We start from the raw sequence: 25,985 nt of genomic DNA on the forward strand, positions 1-25,985 counted from the left end.
TTAAGATTTTATTTATTTATTCATGAGAGGCACAGAGAGAGAGAGGCAGAGACACAGGTAGAGAGAAATAGGCTCCATGCAGAGAGCCTGATTTGGGACTCGGTCCCGGGACTGCAGGATTACACTCTGGGCCGAAAGGCAGACGCTTAACCACTGAGCACCCAGGCATCCCAAGATCTATATTTTTAATAAGATTTAACTAGCACTGCAGTTGAATATATCAGTCCAATTTTATTACTGTTATTTTTTTTTAAGATTTTATTTATTTATTCATGACAGATACAGAGAGAGAGAGAGGCAGGCTCAATGCAGGAAACCCGATGTGGGACTCGATTCCGGGACTCCAGGATCACGCCCTGGGCCAAAAGCAGACACTCAACCACTGAGCCACCCAGGCATCCCTTTATTACTGTTATTGGGGGTATTACAGGCATACCATACAGTTTTCAAAACTTTACATAGAAGATAACGTTTTAAGCATTGGGTTCTCACACAAGATGCTATTTTGTCCTACTTTCAAACACACAAAAAGAACAAGTTTAAACTTCACTCCAAAATTATGTAAGGTAGAAAACTTCAAGATCCAGTAAAAGAATGAAATAATAAAGAGAACAAAAGTCTCCCCTGCATTAAGGATTGACCAGCAATGGTCAATGATTAAGCAATCACCATTTCATGACTTCAGTTTTAAGAAAGGCTAACAGCTTTCTGGTTTACTCATCCATTGCAGATCTACTTCAATGAAAGGGGTACTTTTTAAAACAAATTCTTTTTACTTGATACAAGTAAATACTTGTTTAAGTATTTCCTTCAAAAGGAAGTGTCCCTTTTTTTCCCCCTTGTCCTTATTTGGGAATATAAAAATTTGTTGACCGTATGTCACTTGAAAAAAAATTACTGATCTGTGAAATTCATTAAATCTGGGAACCATTGTGATAGAATCTTTCTGCAAAAGGCTAAGAAAATTCTGGCCTGCAGTGGTTTGTGCACACTTCTCTCATCAGAAGGAAGGTGCATAATCACAGAAAAATCTGAACATCTTCAAGATAGTAATGATTTGCTTAGGTTCTGTATATATATATATTTTTTTAAAGATTTTATTTATTCATGAGAGAGACAGAAGCAGAGACACAGGCAGGGGGAGAAGCAGGCTCCATGCAGGGAGCCCGATGTGGAACTCGATCCCGGGTCTCCCTGATCGGGCCCTGGGCCAAAGGCAGGTGGTAAACTGCTGAGCCACCCAGGGATCCCCCCCCCCCTTTTTTTTTTACTTTTTGATAAGGAAGTTTTTTTCCATCAGAATATGTAGGAATTAACATTTAGGTTTTGTTGTTGACTCTAAAATGAATTCATCAAGTTGTATTTGCTTGTTTATTCCTAAGCTCTTGTATGGTTGCTGTAAACAATTTTCTTTTGTGGCCTTAAGGGGAGGGGAGGAGGCAGATGACTGCAGTGTAGTAATGCTTAGTACTGCTGACAGATACTTAGTATTGTGGGAGCATAGAGGGAGATGTAGGTATGTTATGAGCATTTCTATAGCCTGATACAGTCAGTTTTGAGTGAATACAGTTTACTAACTGTTACAGTATGGTTATCTCATCCTTTTGCATTTTTCTTACTTTCTTTTTTTTTTTTTTAATTTTTATTTATTTATGATAGTCACAGAGAGAGAGAGAGAGAGAGAGAGAGAGAGAGGCAGAGACATAGGCAGAGGGAGAAGCAGGCTCCATGCGCTGGGAGCCTGACGTGGGATTCGATCCCGGGTCTCCAGGATCACGCCCTGGGCCAAAGGCAGGCGCTAAACTGCTGCGCCACCCAGGGATCCCTTTTCTTACTTTCTTAAGTAATTTTTTTGAGAGGGAGAAAATTTCCAAACCCAGTATAATGTACCTTTTAATGCGACTTTGTAAAAAAATTAAAAAAATTAAAAATAAAAATTAATAAATAAATAAATAAATAAAAACAAAAAAAGATAATGCGACTTTGTAATCGTGACTCCTCTGATTCATACTGTATTTCCAATGAAAGCCTTTTGTTTAAATTACTGTTAGATGTTAAATTATTACAATCCTAATTATTCTATATTTTGAACATTATTACTCTTTTTGTAAAATCTAAAAATTCAAGAGAAATAAAAAAATTCAAGTTCTCACAAAATATAAATTTGTGTATTAGGGATCCCTGGGTGGCGCAGCGGTTTAGCGCCTGCCTTTGGCCCAGGGCGCGATCCTAGAGACCCGGGATCGAATCCCACGTCGGGCTCCCGGTGCATGGAGCCTGCTTCTCCCTCTGCCTATGTCTCTGCCTCTCTCTCTCTCTCTCTCTGTGTGTGTGACTATCATAAATTTAAAAAAAAAATAAAAAAAAATAAAGTTCTGTTATATTATTTCCATTCATGATATAAAACCACGCTTTTCTTTTTTTTTAATTTTTTTTTATTTTTTATGATAGTCACAGAGAGAAAGAGAGAGACACAGGCAGAGGGAGAAGCAGGTTCCATGCACCGGGAGCCCAACGTGGGATTCGATCCCGGGTCTCCAGGATCGTGCCCTGGGCCAAAGGCAGGCGCCAAACCGCTGCGCCACCCAGGGATCCCAAAACCACACTTTTCTTGATCATATAGTTAGTAATAACAACCTTTGACTGTTACATATGAATATGAATGCTCTGAGGACTGGTCCATTTCTGCTGCTATAAAAGAGTCATAAAGTGCTTTCATTTAATATCCGTTGTTGTAAAGAATAAAAGTATACTAAGTGGGTAGTTTGGCAAAATACTTTTTGATTTCCTTAAAGGGAGTCTTAATTAGATAACACATTGATGAGTTAACCACTTAAAAAGCTTATTGTGGCTGATATCTCTTATTAGGTTTGGAATCCTGTATAGAAATAGCTCTCTGAATTTGCTTGTCAAAATAGCTCACAGTTTGCTAATAGCAGCAGTAGTTACGCCAAATTATTCTATTTCTACCATTTGTCAAAACATTGACTGTCAGGAACTAAGCAGTCTCCAGATTATGAGCTTATGTTACTGTAGATGAAATACTAAGTAGTGTATGCAAATTGCATAACACCCATAGAGTAACAAATAGTTTTTACCTTTGTCCAAAAGGTAATTCTGGAAGTAGCAGAGAATATCATTTCAAGAGATAGTAATTTGAAGATCTTTATTCCCTTCACCTTCCCTCATTTCATCCTTTGAAATCCTGCATATTCTTTAAAGTTGAAATGCTTGCCTTTGTGTAATTTCCTGCTCAGACAAATTGGATGCCATCTCCTTCTGTGTTTGTACCATAGGTCTGTCCTGTGTTGGTATTCTTTATTTATGTGTCTTTGGCTCTTACCAGGTTAATGTCCTTGAGAGGAAATAGTGACATATCCTCTTTTTTTTTTTTTTTTTTTTAAGATTTTATTTATTCATGAGAGACATACACAGAGAGAGGCAGAGACACAGGCAGAGGGAGAAGCAGGCTCCATGCAGGAAGCTCGACGTGGGACTTGATCCCGGGACTCTGGGATCACACCCTGGGCTGAAGGCAGATGCTCAACCACTGAGCCACCCAGGCGTTCCCCCCCCCCCTTTTATTTTTTTAAAAGATTTATTTACTTGAGAGAGAGAGAGAGAAAAAACATGCAAGTGGGGGCAGGGGCAGAGGGAGAGAATCTTCAAGCAGACTCCCCACTGAGTGTGGAGCCCCATGTAGAGCTCGATCCTGCAACCCATGAGATCATGACCTGAGCTGAAACCGAGAGTCAGGCGCTTATCCAACTGAACCACCCAGGTGCCCTGGCATGTCCTTTCCTTTTTTTTTTTTTTAAATTTTTATTTATTTATGATAGTTACACAGAGAGAGAGAGGCAGAGACACAGGCAGAGGGAGAAGCAGGCTCCATGCACCGGGAGCCCGACGTGGGATTCGATCCCGGGTCTCCAGGATCACGCCCTGGGCCAAAGGCAGGTGCTAAACCGCTGTGCCACCCAGGGACCCCTGTCCTTTCCTTTTTAATTTCTGTAAGATGTAAGCACAGTATTTTCACGTACAGTAAATGTCTCATTGATATTTGTTGAATGCATGAAGTAAGGTAGAAATTTATATTTTACCATTTTCTATAACTTTTTTATTTGACTTAGAATAATGATAATAATGTAATATATTAATAAGGCTTGTTATCATCTTAGATTGAATCATATTGTGGTCTTCTGTAAATCTGCATATAACAGTATTTTGTACTTTCAGGAGTAGTGTTTTTTTTTTATATGTATATATATATTTTATTTATTCATGAGAGAGACAGAGAGAGGCAGAGACGGAAGCAGGCTCCATGCAGGGAGCCCGATGCGGGACTCTATCCCGGGACTCCAAGATCACGCCCTGAGTAGAAGGCAGGCGCCAAACCGCTGAGCCACCCAGGGATCCCCCCAAGAGTAGCGTTTAATACCTTTTAGCTGACATTAGTGCTGCCCAGGTGGGTAACCCCTCATTGACATCTGTGCGAGGTTGCTGCATTGCTCCTGAAGCCTCAGAAGCCCTCATGTGGAGGGATGACTGTAGGTACTTATCCATTCAATCCAGCCACATGTTCTTCAGTTAAGTTTCGATGCTTTATTTTACTGTCACTGAGAGGTTACCCTTACTGCATTTTTTTTAGTATTTTGAAATTATGAAGAATAATCATGATTGCATTTTAAATCTTCAGCTTCTTTTTAGTAAGTGAAGCATATTTTGATTTTCATAAAGACGTGTACTTCAAGAGGATTGTTAGATGTCTAGTTGTCAGAAATCAAAGACACAGTTAATCAAATATTGTAGTAGGATCTGGTAAAAACTTGTACGTGGATAACAAAGTAGTTTAATTCCCATCCTGAGTTTCTGTGAATTGATTTTAACTCTTCACTAGTTAATCAGTTTCCTTCAGGGAGTTCAGAGTAATTTTTGGTATCTGCTACCCTTACAGAATCTTTATAAAGTAGGTAGGGAATTTTCATTACTTAGGGGTAAGGGGGTTTTCCCATGTTGTCCTGTGTGCCCTAGCTTAGGTCACACAGTGTTACAGGTAGAAATAGTAGCCAGATCTCCTGGTCTCAAAATCTTTTTTTTTTTTTAAGTTATTATTCATTCATGAGAGACACAAAGAGAGACAGAGACATAGGCAGAGGGAGAAGCAGGCTCCTCACAGGGAGTCTGATGCGGCACTTGATCCCAGACCCCAGGATCACGCCTGGAGCCAAAGGCAGATGCTCAGCCGTTGAGCCATTCAGGCATCCCTCTCAGTCTCAAAATCTTAACCTCAATTTATACTTCAGATAGGCAAGGTATATGGAATTTTTTTTTTTTTTTTTTAAATAAGCTCTGTGCCCAATGTGGGGCTTGAGCTCTCTGAGATCAAGTCACATGCTCTGCCGACTAAGCCAGCTAGGCACACCAAGGTATTTGGATTTTTAAAAGTGATTCGTATTTAGTTGGATGTAGTCTCATAGTATGCTATATATAGTATAGTATAGTAGTGATACTACTGGGCCAAATAAATTGTTTCTTTAGTACCACCCATCTTGACCCAGCAAAGGGTCGTTGGGAATGGCTCAGGAGTCTGGCAGACTCTCAGGCAAGTGTACACCTTAAAAGGTCAAAATTCAAGGAACCAGAGAGATATGTTAATTCTGGCCAATAAAATATCTTGGCAGCATCCAGTGACATATAAGGGTAGGGTCTGCTATTCCTGGATGGTACTGATGATGTAATTTCCTATTATAAAATAATGCAAAGTCAGCACAAGGGTAGGGTAGTATGAGTAGAAATTTCAATAAACCTTGTACTCATTTGCATGTCTATGCTAGGAAGACAAGATGGCTAGGCATGGTCTCTGCCCTCAAGGAACTCAGACTGCAGTTTGTGGTTTGTCCCCAAAACTTGGGGAAGGCCTAACACAAAGTGAGGGGTCAGAGGAAGATTTTTTTAAAAAGATTTTATTTATTTATTCATGACAGAGAGACAGAGACACAGGCAGAGGGAGAAGCAGGCTTCATGCTGGGAACCCGACATGGGACTCAATCCCAGGTCTCCAGGATCACACCCCAAGCTGAAGGTGGCACTAAACCGCTGAGCCACCGGGGCTGACCAGAGGAAGATTTCTTTTAAAGACTTCATGATGGGGCACCTGGCTGGCTCAGTCAGTGGAGCACACAACTCTTGATCTCAGGGAGGTGGGATTGAGCCCCACATTGGGTATAGAGATTACTTTTAAAAAAAATAAAAATAAATAAAGACCTCATGGGGGCACCTCACTGGCTCAACCTATAGAGGGTGTGACTCTTGATCTTGGGGTTGTGGGTTCAAGTCCCACATTGGGTATAGAGATTACTTAAGAAATAAAATCCTGGGATGGGACGCCTGGGTGGCACAGCGATTGAGCATCTCCCTTAGGCTCAGGGCGTGATCCCAGGATCCAGGATCAAGTCCCACATCGGGCTCCCTGCGAGGAGCCTGCTTCTCCCTCTGCCTATGTCTCTGCCTGTGTGTGTGTGTGTGTGTGTGTGTGTGTGTGTGTGTGTGTGTCATAAATAAATATTTTTAAAAATCTTAAGTTAAAAAAAGACTTCATGAAAACCACGTTCAGTGAATTAACAATAACTACATGTGAATTGTTTTGTATGGCTTCTTTTGGCATGAAGAAAACAAAAACTGTTTCAGAATGCCTCCATATCCTGTGGGAATATGAGTGATGATTTCATTACCTAATCATGGAAGTGAAAATGAGGAGCCGTGCAAATTGGTGCTAGGTGTGTAATTACAGAGGAATCGCATCTGAGCCCATCGCTGTGTGTTCCCATTGGCATTTGTGCTCAGGGCCAAGTTCACAAACATGCCTTCAGGAGCATTGCGTTTGATGCTTTTGTGGACAGGGAAATGATTGAATGGGAGAATTACTTAAAACTAGGTATTACAAAAGTGCAAGTCCCCTTATGTCGGCTTGCTAATTGTACTTTGAGAAGATTTGGAAAGTGAGTAAGACGTTGTTTATTGGGCCAAACAAATTTTTATTTCGCTTGGGAAAAAAATAGTATTCTATAAATAAGCTCTTGCAGCCTTCACTGATTCAGTTTGTTCTGACGCAGACCCTAGCCTCACAATCTGTCAAGCTGTTGAGTGAAGGAACAACTGTATTTGAGATGCTATGTTTAAATCAAATGTGAAAAATGGAGCCAAACTCAAGGAATCTGTTTCTTTGGACTCTTTTCCCTAGTAAATTTGAGAGCCGAGTGGGAGTTAAAAATATGATAAAGTCAATAAATTAGGGAAGATAGCCAGTGGGAAGTGAGAAATGATAACTTGTAAGGGAAAGAATAAGAAGGAATATGGAAAGTAATCTTTTCCCAGGAGTAAAAAGTACCCTTGTTTTGCCAGAAAAATTTTTTTGTTTTATATTTTACATGACTCTACTCTTTAGGTTAGGAGTTAGGGCTGGAAATGGAAAGGCCTTCCTCTAGTGAGTTTAAGCATGTGGAAAAACAGCTCACCCAAGGTGGGAGTAACTATCTAGGATAATTTAATACAATTACACTAAACCTACAGTAAACACTCCTCTACTTTTGGGGAATGGAGGGGGATTGCCACTACCTTCTGTCTGCCACTGCCCCTCCTTCCCCAACTAGGAGGACTTAGGCTACTCTACTACTTCTGGTTAGCCACCAATTGTTCACCATCATCAAGATTCCAGCAGCCACTTTTCTAGGATACATTGCAGTATCATGAGCTAATTTGATAGATGAGTTTCTTGGAAGCTATTTCATGAGCTGATTGATGTTTTCACTTTCCTTAATCTGGCCACTCTTCTGGTTTTTTTTTTTTTTTAAGATTTTGTTTATTTATTCACAAGAGACACACAGAGAGAGACAGAGACAGGCAGAGGGAGGATAAGCAGGCTCCATGCAGGGAACCCAATGCGGAACTTATCCCAGGACTCCAGGATCACACCCTGACCAAAGGCAGATGCTCAGCCACTGAGCCACTCAGGCATCTCTCATTCTTCCAGTTTTTAAGATGCTGTACATAATTTGTATATATGTTACAGGAGTGGTAGAGATGAGGGGGGAAGAAATTGCTGTTCTTTGCTTTTCCCACCCCCTCATCTTTTGGAACATTTCAGATTTTTTAATAGTTATTTATCTATCTATCTATCTATCTATCTATCTATCTATCTATCTATCTATCTATTTATGAGATAGTGTGAGCAAGAGAGAAAGCACAAGCAGGATCAGGGGCAGGGAGAAACAGACTCCCCTGCTGAGCAGGAAGCCCAATGCTGGTTTGTTCCTAGGACCCTGGGATTGTGACCTGAGCTGAAGGCAGTTACTTAACCAACTGAGTCTCTCAGGGGCCCCCGATTTAAGTATATATATATTTAAAATATATTTTTGTAAATATATTGAATATAATATATTTAACATTAACATTAAATATATTATATATATTTAATTTGTACACCCAGTGTGGGGCTCAAACTTATGATATCAAGAGTCACATGCCCTACTGACTGAGTCAGCCAGGCACCCCTGTAATGTTTCAGATCTTTCTCAAAGCCCCAAGTGTATTTCAAGATCACTCTTCTCGTTCCATTATTTAATAATTCTTTGCAACAGGGCTAGAGGGAATGCTGGAAATTTGTAAGGTGAATGGTCTCAGTAGGTGTGTATGGTCAAGGGGATAGATATATTAGAAGATAAGAAAATGAACTCAGATGTCCAAGAAAGGACTTTCTGCCCATCTGTAAGGAGTATAACTAAAGAAAGTTGTTAGTCCCTTCAGGGTAGGCCTCAGCTTTGGAGTACCCCCCAGCCAGTGGCTGAGTGATAGATGAACCCCATAGTGGAACTCCCTATTTGGCCATCCTTGTTCCTAAACTCTGTTGGACAGACTTTGTCAGGTGTGCATTGAGCTCTGTTCCTCCTGCCCATTCCTGCTTCCTCTTTTTCTTTTCTTTTCTTTTTTTTTTTTTTTAAAGATTTATTTATTTATCATAGACAGAGAGAGAGAGACAGAGAGAGAGAGAGGCAGAGACACAGGAGGAGGGAAAAGCAGGCTCCATGCCGGGAGCCCGACGTGGGAGTCGATCCCAGGACTCCAGGATCGCGCCCTGGGCCAAAGGCAGGCGCCAAATCGCTGAGCCACCCAGGGATCCCCCTTCTTTTCTTTTTTTTTTTCTCACAAGAGTTCGCCCCATTAAACCTTTTTCATTCCTAATTTTGTTTTTTTAGCATTTAATTCCCAGAGAATCTGACTTGTGACACACTTCTTACATAAATCACCCTATTCCCTTCATTTTACTGTTATTATCTCAAGGTTTGCATGAAACATCAGAAGGGTGGTATAATTGAGTTGCTTGCCCCTATGTGTGTATTTTAACATATTTTGTGCTCTTTCTAGAAAATTTAGGGAATATGGAAAAAAGTTAAAAATCATCCATAGTGATTTTTTTTAAATTAATTACTTCATGAGAGGTAACTGTTGATAATGGTTTAGTTTGGTAAACTTTAGAGAAAGAAGTGCATTAAACATTAAGTACTCATCTTGGTGGATTTTTCACAGACTGAACACATCCGTATAACAAATCAGGAAACAACTTTACCAGCACCTCTATGGCACTCACTTGGAATAGATGAATTAATTTTGCCTAGTTTTAAATTTGAGATAAGCAGGCCATGTGGTATGTACTCATCTGTCTTTTGCTCAGTATTATGTTTAAGAGATTTATCTGTGTGGGTATCTGTAGTTTCTTGCTGTATTCCATTGTGTGGATTTCATTGTATGAATGTACCACAACTTATCTATTATGTTATTGATAGGCATATATATTGTTTCTGTTGTTTTACTCCCTAGATCTGTTTTGATGCTTTCCAATATAAATAGTGCCTTATATATGGTATTTTAGCTAGTTAAGCCTATTCTTGGAACATTTGTTTTCCTCTTAAGTGAATTGTCTTGGTATAAAAACTAGAAAAACTTTTCTTAATCCACATCCTCAGAATATTCTTATTACTCTTTGTAGGATCCACAGTTTGTTTTTCCTTTGAAGTTTGAGGTCTTGAGTCATGCCAAGGGAGCCTAGTTGCTATACTCTGCTGTCTGCCAGTCAGATGCTTGCCTTAGAACCATCTTCCCCATTTTATGGTTATACCAGAACTCGGCTGTCATTCTGGTTTACAATGGAGATTAAAAAATACAATCAGAAGCCTTTAGTGGTTTGTTAGATTTGGGATGGGCTTAATTTTTGAGCTCTACCTGACAAATGAAGGTGGCTCACAGCCAGAGTGGGAAAGTGCTGAGGAACAGATTACATGTTGAGGGTCTAAAAAGAAAATCATGTACCACTTGGAAGAGTGTGCCTGAGTTGTTTCAGAGCTTCTGACAGAGTTTACTGATGTTTGTTCATTTCCCACTGTAGCTGTTTGAGTGGAATGTCATGGCCAGCTCCTCGGACAGTGAAGATGACAGTTTCATGGCTGTGGACCAAGAAGACGCTGTGCTGGAAGGGACAATGGAGCAGGATGAGGACCCCCACCCAGCACTGGAGGCTGAGGAGATGAGACACAACAGGTCTATGTCTGAGCTGCCAGAAGAGGTTTTGGAGTATATCCTGTCGTTTCTTTCACCATACCAGGAACACAAAACTGCAGCTCTTGTCTGCAAACAGTGGTATCGACTTATCAAAGGTACTGTGGACAGTAGAAAGGTTTATTTATTTATTTAAAATATGTTTTAATGATTTATTTTTGAGGTCCCAATTTCATTTTCCCCTCTCTCCCTTCAATGTGTTATGATTCTAAAATTTAGTCTGAGAAATGAACTCTGCATTTCCCTTTTCTCTTAATCCTGGTTAGTTTTAGGAACAGCTTGAATCTTATGATATCTCATCCAACTTGCAGTTTTTTTTTTTTTTTTTTTCCAACTTGCAGTTTTAAAGCGAGTGTTCTTTTTCTCTATATTCTTAGAGTTGATCGGGTAGATTGTATTGTTCTTGAACAGGTGAAGTAGGGATGGATATGGGGTAATGGTATAGCTAACATGAATATACCTCTTACTGTTGTCAGGCAGTATTGTGACCGCTTTCCTGTCCTCACAGAGACTCTGGATTGGTAAAGAAATGGAGTGTGAAGCATAGTTAAGTAATTTACCCAAGGTGACACAGGTAGTAAATGGGGGATCAAAGATTCACATTCAGGCAGTCTGGCTTTAGAGTCCATGTTCTTTATGAGGATATCATTTTGTTTCTTAAAGTAGCTAATTGTGGCAAATGTGGGATTGTGCAAACATTTACTGCTCAATTTTATCTCTAAGTGATATGGGCCCTATCCATATCTTTTACTTTTAAAAATTATTTTCTCCTATTTTTCCTCCATTTTCTAATCAAGATTTCAACTTTGGCTAACTGTTGAAATTACTAGATGTGCTGTATTTTTAATTAATAGATATCAGTTAATTGGCTTCATTACTTTAAGATTTATTTATTTATTTGAGAGAGAGAGAATAAGAGCGAAGGGGAGGGGCAGAGAGAGTCCTAAGGAGACTCCCTGCTGAGCGTGAACCTGATACAAGGCTTCATCCCACGACACCAAAATCATGACCTGAGCGGAAACCAAGAGTTGGACACTCAACTGACTGTGCCACTCAGGTGCCCCTTGGCTTCATTACATTTTAGGTGGAAAGGGTCTGTTTTTAATTTAAATTTTTTATTTTTTATTTTTTTTAAATATTTATTTATTCATGAGAGACACAGGGAGAGGGAGAAGCAGGCTCCATGCAGGGAGCCTGACGTGGGACTTCATCCCGGATCCCCAGGATCACACCCTGGGCTGAAGATGGCGCTAAACCGCTGAGCCACTGGGGCTGCCCAAGGGCCTGGTTTTTTGGGGTTTTTTGGTGGGGGGGGTGCTGTTTTTTTAAATGAAGATGATCAGACCAGTTGAATAATTTTTGATCAAAGTAAGGGTTGTATCAATTTGTTCTTTCCTAGTAGGAACAGGCAGTCAGAGGTATGACAGAGAAAAACCTTAAGATCGTAGCAAGTCTTAAAATCTTTTGCTTTCATCAAGGTAGTTCTCTTGGGGCATAGGGTTGTTGTCAGTTGTTCAGAGTGCACCCTGAAGACTGAGGGATCAGCTAGCTATGTTGAAACTGCTTGCTGGGCCCTGTGCTCATTTCCTCATAAATGGTAATACTGGTATGCATAGCCTGCTTCTATTTGCAGACTTACTGAACTCTTCAGGAGAGATTGGCTGCCTACACAGTGGAAGTAGATGATTCTGTCTCTAAAATAGAGGTAGAAAAATCACAGATGAGGGGCTGTGATCTAATCAAATATATGAATTTATTCTTGGTTTTATTTGGCATTCTTATTATTTTGGGGTGTGTATTTTTTTTTCCTTTTTCTCCTTTTTTTTTTTTTTTTTTTTTTAAAGGGAGAGGACCCTTACCTAACCTGGTACTCACAGACTTAAGTCTTCTGGGGGAAGAAAGTCATTGCCTAGACAATGACTTGTTCTATCATTTATTTCCTCCCTGTTCTATCATTAAGTACCTGTCTTTTATTCCTTGCTATCTTACCTCAAATTCAGCTTTTACAAATCTGTGTTACTTTCTTCATCAATGTATAGTGGCAGTGCTGTCACACATTAAGAGTGGCTGTGTTGAGGATCCCTGGGTAGCTCAGAGGTTTAGCGCCTGCCTTCGGCCCAGGGCATGATCCTGGAGTCCTGGGATCAAGGCCCATGTCAGGCTCCCTGCATGAAGCCTGCTTCTCTCTACCTGTGTCTCTGCCTTGCTCGCTCTCTGTGCCTCTCATGAATAAATGAATAAAATCTTAAAAAAAAAAAAAAGTAGCTGTGTCTTTTTAATGTTTAATTTCTTTTTTTTTAAAATTTTTTTAATTAATTAATTTATTTATGATAGTCACACAGAGAGAGAGAGGCAGAGACATAGGCAGAGGGAGAAACAGGCTCCATGCACCAGGAGCCCGACGTGGAATTCGATCCCGGGTCTCCAGGATCGCGCCCTGGGCCAAAGGCAGGCGCTAAACCGCTGTGCCACCCAGGGATCCCTAATTTCTTTTTTTATATATATTTTTTATTTCTTTGTTTGAGAGAGGGGAAAAGAGCACGAACAGATGAGGGGGAGGGGCAGAGAAAGAGGGAGAACCAGACTCTCCACAGAGCAGGGAACCTGACTCTGGAACTCGATCCCAGGACCCCAGAGATTATAACCTGTGCTGAAGGCAGACACAACCGACTGAGCCACCTAGGCACCCCTTAGTGTTTAATTCTTAACTGTGAGTTCAGCCAAGGGATAATAATCTTCACTGGAAAACATGTATAAGTACTATGATTCTACTTAAGGATCCACTAAGGTGACATGACTTAAAAAATGATAATGTTCTTTCAAAGTATAACATAATTTGGGATGCCTGGGTGGCTCAGCAGTTTAGCGCTGCCTTCAGGCCAGGGCCTGATCCTGGAGTCCCGGGATTGAGTCCCACATCAGGCTCCCTGGATGGAGCCTGCTTCTCTCTACCTGTGTCTCTGCCTCGCTCTCTCTCTCTGTGCCTTTCATGAATAAATAAACAAAATCTTAAAAAAAAAAAAAAGTATAACAATTTGTTGTACTCTTCATTCAGAATGTTGCTCTGTGAAATTAGATAGTCATTTCAAGGGATCCCTGGGTGGCGCAGTGGTTTAGCGCCTGCCTTTGGCCCAGGGCGTGATCCTGGAGACCTGGGATCGAGTCCCACGTTGGGCTCCCAGTGCATGGAGCCTGCTTCTCCCTCTGCCTATGTCTCCGCCTCTCTCTCTCTCTCTGTGTGACTATCATTAATTAATTAATTAATTAATTAATTAATTAATTAAATACAATAAAAAAAAGATAGTCATTTCATGTATTGAAAAGATAGTCGGTTTCAGGGGCAGCTGGGTGGCTCAGTAAGTTAAGTGTCTGCCTTAGGCTCAGATCATGATCCCAGGGTTCTGGGATCAAGCCCCACATTGGGCTCCCTGCTCTTTGAGGAGCCTGCTTCTACCTCTCCTTCTGCCCCTCCTGCTGCTTGTGTACTTTTCTCTCTCTCTCTGTCAAATAAATAAATAAATCTTAAAAAAAAAAGTTTAGGTTGTTCCAGAAATACGAAGCTCTCACTTAAAAAAATAGACCATGTTTTTTAAAGTGGTTTTACATTCATAGCAAAATTGAACAGAAAGTTCAGAGATTTCCTGTGAATCCCCTATCCTTCCTCAATCCACAGCCTCTCCTACTGTCAACATCCCCCACCAGAGTGGTACATTTGTTACAGTCGATGAACCTCATGGACATATCATCACCACCCAAAATCCATAGTTTACATTAGAGTGCACATTCTGTGGGTTTGAACAAATATATAATGACATGCATGTATCCACCATTATAGTAAAAGTTCTCACTTTTTAAAGCATCTTTCCTTAGTTACAAATTCATCTTTTCCTAATTCCGTGTAAGCTATTATCTCTTTAAGATGGACTATCTTTGGTTGCCATGATTTAACCATAGATATTTATGAACACCTGTTATTTTATATTCCAGGCACTGTTTTGTTTTGTTTTTGTTTTTGTTTTTAAGAAAAAAATATTTATTTATTTATGATAGACAGAGAGAGAGAGAGAGAGAGAGAGAGAGAGAGAGAGAGAGGCAGAGACACAGGAGGAGGGAGAAGCAGGCTCCATGCCGGGAGCCTGACGTGGGACTCGATCCCGGGACTCCAGGATCACACCCTGGGCCAAAGGCAGGCGCTAAACCGCTGAGCGACCCAGGGATCCCCCAGGCACTGTTTTTACCATGCTCTTTCTCACAAAGCTAAATTATCCCCTAGTCCCTTTGCTTTGGAATAAATAATACCAATTATTTTATTTTTATTACTATTTTTTTAAGTAAAGTCTGCCCATCCTTGTGGGGCTCAAATTCATGACCCAGAGATCAAGAGTCCTGTGCTCTAATGACTGAGCCAAGTGCCTCTACCAGTTATTTTAATGTGTTGCCTCACAATATGACTTAAAGAGGAACAGTTACAGTGTGAGCTAATTTTGTAACCTTGAGCTTTGTAACCCTTAACCTCCTTGAACCATGGTGAAGTGAAAGGATTTGGTCTTCTAGTTTTGAAATTCTCTTTGGGAAGCCGGGTGGCTCAGCAGTTTAGGGCTGCCTTCAGCCCAGGGTGTGATCCTGGAGACCCGGGATTGAGTCCCACGTCAGGTTCCCCGCATGGAGCCTGCTTCTCCCTTTGCCTGTGTCTCTGCCTCTCTCTCTCTCTCTCTCTCTTTTTCTCTCTCTCATGAATAAATAAATAAAATCTTAAAAAAAAAAATCTTTCTTTGAATGAAAAATCAGAGAAATTTGGAGTTCCTTTAAGAAATTTAAGTCTTACAAGAGTAATAAGACAGTTAATAGATGGAATTTTAATAATTTGAAAAATGAAGTATTCAGGCTGAGGCCTTTGTTATTTTTGTCTTAGGTGTAGCCCACCAGTGTTATCATGGTTTCATAAAGGCTGTCCAGGAAGGACACATTCAGTGGGAGAGTCGGACGTACCCTTACCCTGGAACCCCAATCACTCAGCGGTTCTCACACAGTAAGTATTCACTATGAGAGCAGACGCCATCCTGCCTGTGGTCATATTTCCAAATATTACTTCGGAGGCATGTATTTTGACTTTTTAATGAAGATAATGCAAAATGAAGATTTATATTAATTTTATAATTAGAATCAGAGAAGAGTGTAAGTCTAGGTACAATGTAGGCACCTTGATATAATTTCATATTTGGATTTTTCTAGTATCTGTACTCCAAAGAGGTCAAGGTGTTATCTTCAACTTGACATTTGACATCAAGTCAGAGGAAAACAGGAAAGGAGTGCACAAAGGTATTTCTGAGATCCTTCTTGGGGAGTAGCCAGAGTTTAGCACTAAGTCTTATAATAATTCTTTATTTTAACATAGTATATGTTTAGCAAACACTGAATTTGACTGAGATCACACAAAAACTTTAAACATGAAGGGTATTAATTATAAAATACAAATTTAAATAGTAAAATTATAAATGCTCTGGCATTTAGATATAGTTTTTAAAGTCATTCTAGAATTAACTCTCCATTTTAGTTGACTTCTGTAGACACCATTTATTTTTTTGTGATTCATATCTTCGTCAAAATGAGATGTGGTATATCTTAGGCCGGTAAAGGTGTATTATTAATGGTTCTACATAAAGAAAGTTTGTTGAGGGGGCTCTTAGAAAGTTTCTCATAATTACAGCTTTAATTATATTACTTCCCTGTTCAGAAACCTTCAGTGCTTATTCATTGCTAACAAGTTAAAAGCTAAACTTAGAAAAAAAAAAAAGCTAAACTTAGTCTTACATTCAGAGCCCTCTTTAATTTGACCCGTGTCCAGATTTACCACTTCATCTCCCAGATTTTCCCAGGAGCTCTCATCTTTCAGGCTGTCACTTTGCCATACTGCTTTCTTCCTTGTTGCATATTCCCATCCACTTAGCTGAAGCCTGCCTTTCTTTGAAGACCCAACTGGGAGTTCTAGCTCCTTCATGAAACCTCTCAATCTTTAGTTCGTAGAAAAGTTTGTCCCGGGACACCTGGGTGGCTTAGGGGTTGAGTGTCTGCCTTCAGCTCACAGGATCCAGGATCAAGTCCTGCATCGGGCTCCCCGCGGGGAGCCTGCTTCTCCCTCTGCCTGTGTCTCTGCCTCTCTCTCTGTCTTTCATGAATAAATGAATGAATCTTAAAAAAAAAAGTTTGTCCTGTTCTGAGCCAATGATGTTGTCTGGAATACTAATTTTGATACTTTTTGATACTAATATTAATTTTGAACTTTTTTATTAAGTTTTTTTATTTTAATTCCAGTATAATTAATATACAGTGTAATAATATTAGTTTCAGGTGTCCAGTGTAGTTCTAGAATTCCGTCATGATAAGTGTATATATTTTGAACTCTTGAGGGGAAGGAGAATATATTGCTTATTTGTGTTACATAAAAATTACCATGAAACCTAGCATCTTAAAACAACATTTCTTATCTTACAGAATTCCTGAGGGTTAGGAATTTGGGAGTGCTTCAACTGGAAGGTTCTGGCCCGGGAACTCTGATGAGGTTGTGGTTAGGGTCAGTCTGTCAGCTGTGGCTGCAGTCCCCTGAAAGTTTGACTGGGGCCCAGGGGCCCTGCTGCCAGGCTCACTCAAGTAACTGTTGACAGGAGGCTTCCGTTCTTTAGGACTTGGACCTCAGCATAGAGCTGCTTATGACTTGTCAGCTGGCTTCCCACAGAATGAATGATCTGAGATACAGAGAGAGACAGACACCAAGACAGAAGCCATGGTGTCTTTTCCAACCTAATCTCTGAAGTGACTACCAATTTTTCTGCTCAATTCTATTCGTCACACAGAGAATGACCAGCAGTGTAAATGCTAGGAAATGAGGACCATCGGAGGCCATATTAAGGGCTGGCTGCCCCAGACCATATGTTGTACTCTCATATCCAGAGGAGAGTTCAGTCCATAATTATAATTTATCATTATCTTTGAACTGGATCTAAATAGATCAAAGTAACAGGCCAATCTCTTCCTGTGTTTTCAGTTCTCTTGTGGAGCTATTTTTACTTGTACTGTTGTAAACTGCCTAAGGCAGTGTGATTCCTGGACTTCTGGGGAGGAGGGCATCTGTGAGACCCTTTCAAGGGTCTGTGAAGTCAGAACTAGTTTTATTTAATATCCCTGCCTTGAGTTTGCATAGGATGCAGCAGTTTTACCCAGCATTGCTTTTGCACCATCAGTGCAAATGTCAACATAGTGAAAAGAGCCATTAACAGCAACTACTGAAAAAAACCCAAACCCAGATACTACAAGTACTACTATTACCACCACTACTACTACCACCTCCTCCTCCTACTCCTCTCCCTCTCCCCTTCCTCCTCAATATTATTACCTCAGACATAGTTTTGAAAGAATCTTGAATGTTTTCAGAAGTATAGACTGTAAATGAATCCTGGCCAAGAATATTTAACGAAATCACAGGAGAATCCATGTTAGGTCCAGTATTTATTGTTGAGGGAGGTTAACTTTAGTTATCCACAGATATTTGGAATAACAAGTGGAGACAGAGTTTCCAAAGACTTTTTTTTTAAATTTTCTTTTATTATTTTTTTTATTTATGATAGAGAGAGAGAGAGAGAGAGGCAGAGACACAGGCAGAGGGAGAAGCAGGCTCCATGTACCGGGAGCCCGATGTGGGATTCGATCCCGGGTCTCTAGGATCGCGCCCTGGGCCAAAGGCAGGCGCCAAACCACTGCGCCACCCAGGGATCCCCAAAGACTTTTTTTTTTAGACAAGTAATTTTAGAGCCCTAATGGGGGAAATGGAATGAACCTGGGTAAAGTAGAAACCAAGCTGGGAAGTATTTAGGGGTGAATAATTATCATAGCAACAGTTCAGCTTCTTAATGAGAGAAGAAAAAATATTTTTCCATTAACTAGCTTTGGACAGAATTGTCACCACAAAATAGAGACATTATTTGAAGGAGAAATGGAGAGGAACAATACAATGAGTAAGCTCACAGAAATTCAGAGGTTGGTGTGTTTTGATACATGTTTTTGTCTTAAAATTTTTTTCATATCTTCACCTGAAAGCCAAGAAAAGGTGCCATAGATTTTTTTTTTTTTAAAGATTTTATTTTATTTATTCATGATAGAGACAGAGAGAGGCAGAGACACAGGCAGAGGGAGAAGCAGGCTCCATGCAGGGAGCCCGATGCGACTCGATTCCAGGTCTCCAGGATCACACCCCGGGCTGAAGGCAGGCGCTAAACCGCTGCGCCACCCGGGCTGCCCCATAGATTTTTTTAAAAGGGGATCTGTGTCTCATCCTCTTAGCCCATCTCTCATTGTTCCCTTTCTCTCTGTGCTGACAGCCTGAAGAGCATTGTTACATGGAAATGGGCATTTTTCAGAATAGGATGAAAATAAGGAATTCCTTCAGTGTCTTTCATTAGCTCCTTCCTCTTTCTACTGCGTATTTCTCCTCAGAACTCAATTTTTATTTCTTATTCCTGACTTGTGTTGAGCTCAATCTGTTTTTCCAACACTTTGCTCATATTGTCACAGAGGTACACAGATGTTCCCTATCTCATCAGCTGCAGGTGGCATGCGGTAGTTTCCCCCAATGTTCTCCTCTTCATTATTTAGTTAATGGTATTATCATTCTGTCAGTTACACATGCTTGAATCCTTGGATTTATCGTCAGTTCCTTTCTTTCCTTCAACAACAAAAGTCAGATCTTGTTGATTCCAGCCATCTCTGCAAAATATCTCTCTCTCTCTCTCTCTCTCTCTCTCTCTCTCTCTCTCGTATCTTTCCTTAGTTTTCCCATTACTCACATCTATGAGCTAAGTGTTCCATCTTCCCTAAATCTTTTCTAAATGGTCTTCTTGCTTTTTCTCTCTCTTCATCTGAATCTGCAGTAGACATTGTTAGCACCCATCTCTGAAACTGGGGACAGTACCACTTCCTAGGGCACTTGGAAACGCGTAAGGTCATTCATTGTTCATTTACTTGACTGGAAAGCACTGCATGCATTTAGTAGGCAAAGACCAGGAACGCTCACTATCCTGCAGTGAGTGGGAGAATGGATCTGCCTAAAATGATAGGAGCCCCCATTGGGAATCATTGCAAGTCCTAAACCTCAAACCAGTCTTGTCACTCGTCTGCCAAAAAAACTTCAGCCTTTCCATGCATGTGCAGAGAAGCTTCCACTCCCTCTGACTTTCAAGGCCCCACCTTACTCTTTCAGCCTGAATCTCTACCACCTCCTCAGAGCCAGGCTCCACCCACATGAGACTCCTCATTAGGTCTCAAACTCCCTTACTTCACAGCCTTGCTTGGATGCCCTGATTGCCTTCTCTCTTTCTCTCCTTCCTTTTTTGTCCATGGCCTTGTTTGCCCCTTGTTAATAAACTGAAAATATTCTGTCCTCTAAAACCCATCTCAGAGAGCGAGCCAGAAGCCACATTCTTCACAAACTCTTCTCACATTCCCTGCCATGAAGATTAAGCTCTTTTTCTTCTTCTGCTTGTACACCCCTAAAACACTCTTCTTGCCTTCCTCGTACTGTTTGTCACCATCTGTCTGTCACCATAATTGTCTGTGTCAGAGAGGCTGCATACCAAAGGACTTTAAACTTGAGAAGCTGGGCGCCTGGGTGGCTCAGTCAGTTAAGCATCTCCCTTCGGCTCTGGTCATGATCCCAGGGTCCTGGGATCGAGCTGTACATCAGACTCCCTGCTCAGTGGGGAGCCTGCTTCTCCCTCTCTGCCTTCCAATCCTCCGTATTCTCTCTCTCTCTGTCAAATGAATGAATAAAATCTTAAAAAACAAAACAAACCTTGAGAAGCAGTTCCTCGGCTCTTCTTTTTTATTTTTATTTAGATTATTATTTTTTTTAAGTAATCTTTACACACCAAATGTAGGGCCCAAACTCATGATCATGAGTCACATACACTACTGACTGAGCCAGCCAGGTGCCCCTTCTTGGCTCTTTTAACCCACAGGTTTCTCATCTGTAAAATGTGTATAACAAATTATCTTAATGGCACTAGGAAAATTAATCAAGGAAACACGTGTCAAAATTTATTTTATTTTAAACTGCAAAGTGATAGGGTAATGAAGTTGTCTCCTCCACAGGTGGTAGCCTTCTGGAGGACAAGTGGGTTTCTGAGTCTTAGACATCCATACATCTTTCACAACACTTGGTTCATAGTTAAAATCTATTGAATTCTGTGAAATTAAGTGTAACAAAGATGTAGCAGTACAGCTTCTTTCCTATGTAAGAGTCTGGGACCAAAAGACAAGGGAAGTAAAATGAAGCCAGTTTTCCTAGTTTTTTGGTGGCTATGTGCATGACCAATCACACAAGCTTTTTTTTTTTTTTTTAAGATCTTATTTATTTATTCATGAGAGACACACAGAGAGAGGCAGAGACACTGACAGAGGGAGAAGCAGGCTCCCTGCAAGGAGCCTGTTGTGGGACTTGATCCCAGAACCCCGGGATCACATGAGCCAAAGGCAGATGCTCAACCATTGAGCCACCCAGGCGTCCCCAATCACACAAGCCTTGACTAATAGAGAATATCCTTTTCAGATTGATGTAGAAATCTGTTAGAGTCTCCAGCATCATGCTTTTAGTGTTTAGGTTTAGGCTGCAAATAGATCATTTCACACCCATGCTAGTAGTGCTCCTGCAGTAGCCAGCAGGCCCAAACTGGATAATCTGCCTTGCTTGTTCCATAGTTTTGTAATTACAGGCCTTATCAAATATGTCCTGGCTTGTAGACATGAGACACATGACAACATAGTCTCTTTAAGCATGGGATAAATGCCTCAGGACCTTTCCCTGGAAACAAGTGGGAAACAAAAGAGAGTTTAACGTTTGAATGTGCAAACCTTAGAATACAGTGAATGTTTCTTGAGTGACTCCCAGCCATCATGGGAAACATGAAACAGCTGGAAGACCTTGCGCTAGAGAGGGTTATACTACAGTAGGGAAGCGTTCAGGATGCTGAAGAACTGCTTGTTTGCTGTGTGTTATTGTGAATATTTGACTCGTCTTTGAGTAGAGACTGTTAGATACTAACTGGAAATAGAGGTCTTAGAATAGTTGTTCATGGAGTAATCAAACCCATTTCAGAAAATTTGAAGAGATTTAGCAATTAGAAAATGTTCTTAATGTTATTTCTTAGCAGAATATTCATACTGTACTTTGAACTATAACTTTTGTATTGCACATTCCAGTGGTCTAAATGTTCTGAAAAGAAAATGTGCTGTTTGGGTGGAGAACTTTGATAAAAGGGAAATGACTACTTGAGCACTGGTATTTGCTTAAATTCTTAATTTTTTCTAAAAAGCCCATTGAACTTGTTGGGTCTCCCCACCCCCACCCAGACCAACATGTAGGTGTCTTAAATAAAAATAGACAATAAACAAAAGTTTAGTAGGATGCTTAAAATGTTTTAGTGTATTACTGATGGCTATTTTTTCATTCCATTATATCTGAGTTCTAAACATAGCTCCCCAAATTGACTCCCTTCCTTTCCAAGCTTAGTTTCTAATTAACTAATAGGCATTGAGAATACAGTGTGTGTGAAACTTGTCATTTCAGTCCTGCTAGGTTTGCAGAGTTTGGGCTGTGCCTTCCTCTTCCAGAAACCTTTGTTTGCTCAGAAAGAAGCAGGAAAATGCCGATTACCTTATTTTAGTATAGGATTAAAATACATGTGGCAGGGACCTCCTGGGGCCCAGCTGTTGGCTGAGTTTTCAATCCAAATAGAGAAGAAGAATGTTTGCTACCTCTTTGAAATATAAAGGCACTGTGCTCTTTTGCTATATGAAGGAAACAGCTGCTGAGAGTTGATTGAAGAACGGTGAGACATAAATGAGCTCTTGACTCTCTTAGTTATGGATTTGTCTTATTAAACATTGTTATGATGGACACAAATTAAGTCTTCAGAAGCTATAGGACATTGCTAATTTCTGTTCTGTAAGTATGGGTTACCAAGAGGAAAAGAATTCTTTTGTGCCTGGCGCCAGTTGGTTCAATTCAAAATTTCAGTCCCATTTGTTGGAATAGCTAGTTCCAGAAAGATATGAGAAGACCAAGATGTCAAAGCTCAGCTCTTTTAGTGGAGATTGAAGTGTAGCTCCAGCAGTTAAGCATTTTGTTTAATGTCAACTAAACTCGATCCTGTTATTTGCAGTTCTTAACAATCTGAGATATGAACAGAGATGTGCTAAACTGTGGTAGACCTACAAGTAAGCTTACTGATAACTGAAATCATGCACTAGTGGGTTGAATCTCCGAGTTTCTTTTCCCTTTCTCCTTCCCCAAATGGGACGCTTAACTGTTCCAGCCTCGTTCCACATGAACATTGAGAGGTCTTTTTTCCTCCATCAGTATGCATGAAATGAATGGAAAGGAAAGTTTTGCTCAGCCCTCTTTCTGAGATCCAAGATGGTAAATGCAAGACTGTAAGGAGTGGGGTCGTCTTTTCCAAAGGATAAAGATTAAATGAGCTTTTTAGGTGAGAAGCAATGTGGCAGTGCCTCTCATCTAGACTTTGGCTCTGGTCCTCCTGGTTTTAGGGGAATAGCTCAGCCCTTACAATCCTTGCCCCTTTGCTTTGGAATGGGGCCCATCAGTGAGGCATGTAAATCATCTGATTGAAAAGGCTCTTCTCAGAGACCTTGGTGCTTTGTAAATGTTACTGTGCTGGTTTTCCATTCACTACCAACCAGCCTGTGTTGGTGGCTTTGGAATGCACCTAGGAGCTTAATGCTTTTTCTCTCAGTTGCTTTGGGACTGTACTACTTCTGAGATCCCTGAGCTACATTGATCTTTACATGTGGTTATTTCATGGCATTGATTAAAATTGTTTTCTGTTGTTCTCTTCATATACAAATGTGCTTCAGGTTTCATTTGAAAGGAGAAAACAGTAAGAGGAAGGCTGTAGGAGGGAATGCAAGCACAGAATGGATCTGTTAGCACTTTCTCTGCCTGGCCGTAGAGGATACTGATGCAGATTTAGATTAATTATGCAACTCTATTGGGGCACCTGGGCAGCTCAGTTGTTGAGCGTCTGCCTTTGGTTCAGGTCATGATCTCCCGGTCCTAGGATGAAGCCCCACATTGGGCTCCCCGCTCTGAAAGAAACCTGCTTTTCCCTCTCCCTCTGCTCCTCCCCGTCTGTGTTCTCTTCTCTCTCTCTGTATCAAATAAATAAATAAAGTCTTAAAAAATTAGGCAGCTTACTGAAATTTTACTCATTGAGCACCCTTAATCTGAATTCTTGTGTGTGCTTGCTGGAATTATTTGTCTTATTTAATGATGACATTGTCAACTTGCTTAGTGTGCTCAGAAACAACATTTCCATAGCTTTTCTCTGGGCCTTTTTAAATTTAATTTTTTTTTCCTTTTCTGCTGCTCCCTCTGCCTGGGTCTCTGCCTCTCTCTCTGTGCCTCTTGTGAATAAATAAATAAAATCTAAGGAAAAATATAAAAAATAAAAATTTATTTATTTATTTTTAGTAATCTCTACACCCAACATGGGGCCCAAATTCATAACCCTGAGATCAAGCAAGAGTCACATGCTCCTCTAACTGAATCAGCCAGGTGCCCCTCTCTGGGCCTTATTTTAAAGAGTGTGATATTAACCAAGCTGGAGACAAGAGGCTGGTTATAGAAAATTGGTACTTGGCGACAGAGTTGCAGAACATATGAAATAATTGATTTTTTTTTTTTAAGATTTTATATATTCATGAGAGACACAAAGAGAGGCAGAGACATAGCAGAGGGACTCCCTGTGAAGAGCCCCATGTGGGACTCATCCCAGGATCCCGGGATCAGGCCCTGAGCTGAAGGTAGACGCTCAACTGCTGAGCCACCCAGGCATCCTGAAATAATTGATCTTTGAAAGATAAGTGCTATAGTTACGGTGTTAGAGGGACTTCAAGGTTAAATATCAGCTATGCATTTATTGTTTTCTTCCTAGGTGCATGCTATTACGATGCTAATCAGTCTATGTATGTGTTTGGAGGATGTACCCAGAGCAGCTGCAATGCTGCCTTCAATGACCTCTGGAGACTTGACCTAAATAGCAAAGAGTGGATCCGACCTTTGGCTTCAGGTAAGAAATAAAATGCTGATCTTTTCCCTCTTACCAGGTAACTACCTCTGCATGGTAATTCTGTCTGTTTTGGTATTGGTCTCTGGTACTGGGGCCCCAGGCCCTTTGTCAAATCTGCTGTGTAAATGCCAAAAGTAATGTGTTTATATAAGATCTTTGAATAAGAAAAAAAAAAAAAAAAACTTTATCATTAGTATTGGTGCCCTGCCAGAATTGCTATACTACTGTGTGAATTCATTTGTGTGGTTTTCTCAAGTACTTGCACTGGTGTGATATGCTTTTTGGTATGAAGTTGAAGTAAGAGCAGGAACACAGCATCGTGAGAACTGTAGTTGACTGACAGAAGCTGTTGTCCCAGGGCTAAGATCTCTGAATATCTTTTGTTGTCGCCAGCTCAGATATTTGGGGAGTGTATGGAACATGCCTCTACTGGTTACTTTTAACAACTCAGGAGTGTGGGAAGATTCTTGAGTAGGTACATTCATGCACAGTCCCACTATGCCAAAATTCTAGCGAACAGAAGCTGTTTTCTCCTTTTTGACCTAGCCCTTCTTGAGGCAGGTGGGAGATTTGTTTTTGTACTCTTGAGGCAGTATAGTTTGTAAAGGCACAGCTAAAAGGTTGAAGGGATGGAGAAATAAGAGTCCACTGAGCATAAAGTACTCTACTAGATTTGTTGGCAAGCTTTTCTCAGACATTCATTTGGCTTTTCAAGGTCAGAATTCACTCTAGGACTAAGGAGACAGATTTTCCTTGAGCAAATTCATTACTCATTTAGGTCTTGATTTACTACTTTGATTATTAGATGGGAAGCAGCTTGGTATAATAGAAAGGGCCCTCAGCAAAAAGTGAAAACACTTGAGTTTCATTTCTGGTATAATAGCCAATTCTCCATGTATCTGAACAGGTGACTGCTTCTCTCTTGGATAAATATGGACTAGGACTAGATGATTCTATTTTCCAGTAGGTTGGGAAGGCTAGTTTATGCTTCCCTTTTTTTCTGTAATGACTGCTGTGAATGTGTAGGCCAGGGACTTAAAACTTTTTTATGAGAAGAAGCTACATTTCATTCCCCCAAAGCTGTAAGCTCTTGTTCCTTCTCCTGCAATAGGCATACATAAGATGCAGGAGCCTACTGACAGTGGGTTCTCAGGTGGGGCTGGGGTTTGTACAGATGAAATTCTTTATTAAAATCATTAGAAAAATGACCAAGTGTTAATCTTTTAAAATTTTTGGAAATTG

The 25,985-nt window shown here is 40.5% G+C and overlaps 1 protein-coding gene across 6 annotated transcripts in view; it reads left to right on the forward strand.

Moving 5' to 3' along the window:
- The window catches only part of FBXO42 (F-box protein 42), a 103,003-nt gene that overhangs the window by 39,161 nt on the left and 37,857 nt on the right, over nucleotides 1–25,985 (forward strand). For 3 of the 6 annotated variants that reach the window (XM_072828155.1, XM_072828159.1, XM_072828156.1), the window contains 4 exons: nucleotides 10,439–10,706; nucleotides 15,521–15,637; nucleotides 15,841–15,927; nucleotides 24,609–24,743. In XM_072828155.1, coding sequence (XP_072684256.1) covers nucleotides 10,439–10,706; nucleotides 15,521–15,637; nucleotides 15,841–15,927; nucleotides 24,609–24,743 — 607 coding nt within the window. Of the gene's footprint in view, nucleotides 1–9,679; nucleotides 9,701–10,438; nucleotides 10,707–15,520; nucleotides 15,638–15,840; nucleotides 15,928–24,608; nucleotides 24,744–25,985 lie in introns of those variants that run through there. The other 3 variants (XM_072828161.1, XM_072828157.1, XM_072828160.1) reach the window with 2 other exon arrangements.

This window comes from Canis lupus, chromosome 5, assembly GCF_048164855.1.
Source record: "Canis lupus baileyi chromosome 5, mCanLup2.hap1, whole genome shotgun sequence".
NCBI lineage: Eukaryota > Metazoa > Chordata > Mammalia > Carnivora > Canidae > Canis > Canis lupus.